We start from the raw sequence: 5,015 nt of genomic DNA, 5'->3' as shown, positions 1-5,015 counted from the left end.
AATGTCATAAAACAACATGTGTACTACTGTTTCATGAGAAACTATTTGTTCTGTAAGCCTTCACCTGAAGTACAATAAAATATTTAAAAAATATATATATATGGGGCTGATGGAGCTGCCCTATGAAGGTGGTACAGACCCAGGGAGGCTGTACTCCAATGTTTCTCTAGTTGAGTGGTACAAAGGGGCCTCTCGAGAACGGGCTGGCACGGCCCACAGGGCTAGGTGGGTGGGAGAAAGGAAAGGAAGGAAGTGAAAGAGAGAGAAGAAACAGGAAAAAAAAAAGCAAACTAAAAAAAAGGCGCTGAGGGAGCTGGCTGATGCGGGCAGCAGGGACCCTGGGAGGATGTGTGCCGCTGTCTCTCTAGCCAAGCGATGTGACACAGTCCAATGAGAAAGGGCAGAGATGGGGCTAGCTGGGCAGGAAAAAGGAAAGGAAAGAAGGAAGAGAGAGAAGAAACAAACAAAAAAAGAAAAACATAACCAAAAAAAAAAAAATGGCACTGGGGAAACCCGCCGTGAGCTGGTGTCTCTCCAGCAGAGTGACCGTGGCCCATTGGAAAGTGGCCACATAAAGGGAAGAAGGGTAGGGGGTGGGAAAGTGTATATCCTTGGTTACTGGGTACTCTGTCCCTTGTTGGGAGCTCTGTGGAGTTGCCTTTCCATGCTCCCTGTCCATGATTTTTGGTGGTTGCTTTCCAAGATGGCAAACCCTTGCTACATTAGCTGGTATGGAACCTCCATGCCATAGTTCTCCTGTTCTCTATTCTCTGTCAGTTTCTTCTTCCATTTGATGCTTAATTGCATTCTTCATTCCTTCACTTGATGATTAGGGTTCCAGGATTGATATTTGTATCTGTTTTACTCAGTTTTTTGGGTCTTTGCTGCAGAGGGATGCTGCATCATGCTTCTGTCTATAGCACCATGTTGGCTCTGCCTCTATTATTATATTACTTTGTATCAATTGATACCATACCATGAAAAAAAATTTCCCAGATTGCAATCAATGCTCTAAATTCCTGAGGTGTACATACTCACATACTCATGTTCCTTATTAAGTGCTCCGTTTGTTCTATATTAAGAAACATAGCTCACCATACTGGGACTTAATAAACACCAAATCACAATGCTATATCTTTCATAGAAAGGATATTTATACCAAGAATGTTCCAGAAAAAAAAAATCAACATTCTCCTAGTAAGACTTACAAATACTTCATTCTACCTTTCTCATAACTTCACTCCCTTCATTTTTACAACCTTACACATTATGTTACTATTTTAATATTATAAATTAACTGTATAATAATATTTAAGTGAGTGGACAACTGTGACACCTGGAAGGAATATCCATTTTAATTTGGGCATAAATTTATTCATTCTAGCAACAAATATTTGTTGAACCGCTGATATTTACTACAACATCACTCTGTAGGGCACTGTCAAGTCTGATTCAAGCAGATAGAGAACTGGTGACTTTTCCAAACTACATTAGTTAACATTACTTTTTGGAAGTTTCTGCTAAAGGAATTCCTAAACATATCTGTAGTATTTGTATTCTGGTGACTACAATTTCTAAAAGTTTTTTTATTACTGTCTTGGGTATTATCTCTCTTACTCCTGATATTTTCAAAAGCAGTATCTTACCCTTATTTCTGGTATTACTTTATTTTAGGGCCCACCTTTCATTTCTGACATGGATGGAGACACTAGGATCAGAAAAGAACTGCTGATTAGTTTTTCCATTAGTCAATCATTCAATAAACATTTGTTAAGTACTAATCCACCAGAATCCATGTGAGTGTGTAGAGGAAACCATACAAAAATTTCCTCACTTGAGATCGATGCTTTCCCTTCCTCTCCAGAAATACTTCCTTGTCTCTTGGCTCTGTACAGAAATGGATTTTTCTGCCTTTGGTAGATTAGCACAGGGCTGATTTGTCATGAGGTACCACATGATTGGATAAAGGAAGATTTAGAGGCACAGGAGCTGCAGTGATGCAAACCCATTGCCATTGAGTTGATTCCGATTCTTAGCGATCCCATAAGACCGCGGAGAACTGCTCCATAGGGTTTTCAAAGAGCAGCTGATAGAGTCGAACTGCTGACCTTTTGGTTAAGAGTCAAAAGCCACAAAGATCCCTGGAAATAAAAGTTGACAGGACAGCCTGAAAGCTGTCCCTTCAATGATTGCTCTTTTTCCACTTCTGCAGGTGTGAATCCCAAAATCCAAAATTCCAACCTATCTAGAGAGTGTATAAAGAATTTCTTCCCCAAACGGAAATGCTTTGTCTTTGACCAACCTACACGTGACAATAATCTCTTACACCAGATTGAGGGAGTGCTGGAAGAAAAGCTGGATTGTAATTTCCAGGTGAAATTAAAAAACTTCTGTTCCTATATCTTCAGCCATGCAAAGATCAAGACCCTGAGAGAGGGAATCGTCATTAATGGAAACCGTGAGTCACCTTTGTCCCAAAGCACATCCCTCTGTTGATCAGTGTGTGTGAAGCTGTGATTGTTCTGTGGGTTTGTCAGTAATTTTGTTTGCATCTGTATGTGAATGCAGAGAATCAGATGCTCATGCCACACATAGAAATGCATTTTTCTTAATTAAAGTCTTCATACCTGAGGGTTTCATGAAGCCTAATACATTCGAAGATCCAAATCCACTAATTATAAAGAGACAAAATGGAATTAAAGACAGAATGTCTGCATTGTGAGGACAAGTCCTGTGGGATGAGTGCTTCTCAACAAGGGTAGAAAATATATTTTGTGAATTTACACCAACGAGAAAATAAATAGCAGGCTATGAGTCCCTGCACACCGCTTGAGACGTTGAGAAACAAAATGAAGTATAATCTTATACACTGGGCTGTCTTCATGGCCCTGTGACATGTGAAGGAATGTAGTAACCCGAATTTCAGAAAGGCCCCAATGTCAGAAGAAACTTATGCTTCGTGCAATGCTTTTTGTCAGTATTATCAAGTTCTTGATGATTTTTTTTTTTCCACAAGGCATCTCACATTTTCATTTTGTGCTGGGCCAAACAAATTAGGTATCTGGTCTTGATTGTGTACTTGAATTCACCTATCTAATCTACTCCTTTTTTATTTAAGGGGAAAATATATTTTAGGATACTCTGAGCATACTGACTGTGATCAGTAATTTTAATTATAATGAGATGAATGGGGAAACAAAAATGAAAGAGTGAACAGGAAAACAATGATGTTTTTAGATGGAAATGAATTCATAAAAGAAGAAAATAAATAGAAGTTCATTATAATCAGCTCTTTCATAATTTTTAGAATGTAAATTCCTAAAGCTTGTAAACCATTGGGTGAGAACTTAATTTTATACGTAAATTTCCTGGCTCATTCAGGGCTTGGGACTCTGGTGGAGACCTATGTGGATACCATCAACAGTGGAGCAGTGCCTTGTTTAGAGGATACAGTGACAACTCTGGCCCAGTGTGAGAACTCGGTAGCTGTGCAGAAGGCAGCTGACCACTACAGCAAACAGATGGCCCAGTGCATGAGGTTTCCCACAGACACCCTCCAGGAGCTGCTGGACGTGCACGCGGCCTGTGAGAGGGAAGCCATTGCACTCTTCATGGAGCACTCCTTCAAGGATGACAAGAGGGAATTCCAGAAGAATCTCATGGTATTGTGTCTTAGTATTTATCCTTCCTAATGCCTGGCCTTAAGGGTTGGAAACCCTGGTGGCATAGTAGTTAAGAGCTATAGCTGCTAACTAAAAGGCTGGCAGTTCAAATCCACCAGGTGCTCCTTGGAAACCCTATGGGGCATTTCTACTCTGTCCTACAGGGTCGCTATGAGTCAGAATCGACTCGATGGCAACAGATTAATGCCTGTCCTTCCAGAATGATGCTTAGAGTCTACCTTTTTACCCTATGGCTCATATCCTGGTAGGAGGAACCTGGATTCTAGTGAGTGACAGAGCTTTGCAGGACTGCAGTTCACCTTTTTTCACTAAAGATGGGCCCTTTATTAGTTTCAATTGCTACAAACAAATTGTCACAAACATAGCTACAAAGCAACACACATTATTAGCTCAGGGTTCTGTAGGGTAGAGTCTACACAAGCTGGCTCAGTTTTCTACTCAGTGTTTCACAAGTTGAAAATGACTTGTCAGAGGAGCTGCATTCTCATGTGGAGTCTCTGGGGAGCCACTGAACTCATCCAGATTGTTGGCTGAATCCAGAACTGTGTGGGTTTTGAACTGAGGTCCCCATTTTCTGAAGGACTGTTAGCCAGGTGGGCACTCTTAGGTCCTAGAGGCTATTTTGGGACCTTTCCATGTACCCTCCTCCATAGTCAAGCCAGCAGTGGTGCAACAAATCCTTCTCTTATTTCTACTGTCTCTGACTTCTTCTGCCACCGGCTGGAGAAAACGTTCTGCTTTTAAAAGGTTCATGTGATTAGGAAATGCCCATCAGGGTAATTTGCACTTCTTAAAGTCAACATGTACCATACACCATCACCTAATGACAAGAGTAAAATCCATTATATTCACAGGCTGACGGGCTATGTAGGACGTGAACACCATCACAGAGAAATTTGATAAAAAGCTTATTTCTGCTTACCATAAGAACTTTGACTCAAATTCCTTCAGTCTCTGTTTCACTAGCCTAAAGTGACAAAAATTTCTTAGTTCATATTGAATAAAACCAGGTGGATTAATTTACAAATGGAAGCAAAAAGTTTCTGTTCCTATACATTCACACACTAAAACTTTCACTGAAAGAAACCTTGAAGGGTTCCAAACTCTGTTGAGAGTACACTTAAATGTCATTACTGAGTGACTTGCTATATATGTATACATTTTCATCCATAGCAACCCAGGTTCCCTAGGAAACTCTACTTCCAAAACAGGCAGATCTCTATTGCTCATGTTTTTTTTTTTATTGTACTTCAGGTGAAGGCTTACAGAACAAATAGTTTCTCATGAAACAGAAGTACACATGTTGTTTTATAACATTGGTTAACAACCCCA

At 40.2% G+C, this 5,015-nt stretch overlaps 1 protein-coding gene across 7 annotated transcripts in view; it reads left to right on the top strand.

The window, feature by feature from the left end:
• Window positions 1-5,015, top strand: part of LOC101358841 (guanylate-binding protein 7) — a 66,580-nt gene that overhangs the window by 46,635 nt on the left and 14,930 nt on the right. For all 7 annotated transcript variants that reach the window (XM_023733380.1, XM_023733382.1, XM_023733378.1 and 4 more), the window contains 2 exons: window positions 2,213-2,458; window positions 3,382-3,662. In XM_023733380.1, coding sequence (XP_023589148.1) covers window positions 2,213-2,458; window positions 3,382-3,662 — 527 coding nt within the window. The remainder of the gene's footprint in view (window positions 1-2,212; window positions 2,459-3,381; window positions 3,663-5,015) is intronic.

This window comes from Trichechus manatus, unplaced genomic scaffold (assembly GCF_000243295.1).
Source record: "Trichechus manatus latirostris isolate Lorelei unplaced genomic scaffold, TriManLat1.0 scaffold00058, whole genome shotgun sequence".
Taxonomy (NCBI): Eukaryota; Metazoa; Chordata; class Mammalia; order Sirenia; family Trichechidae; genus Trichechus; species Trichechus manatus.
The sequence above is the reverse complement of the archived record's forward strand: the minus strand, read 5'-3'. Positions and strand labels throughout refer to the sequence as shown.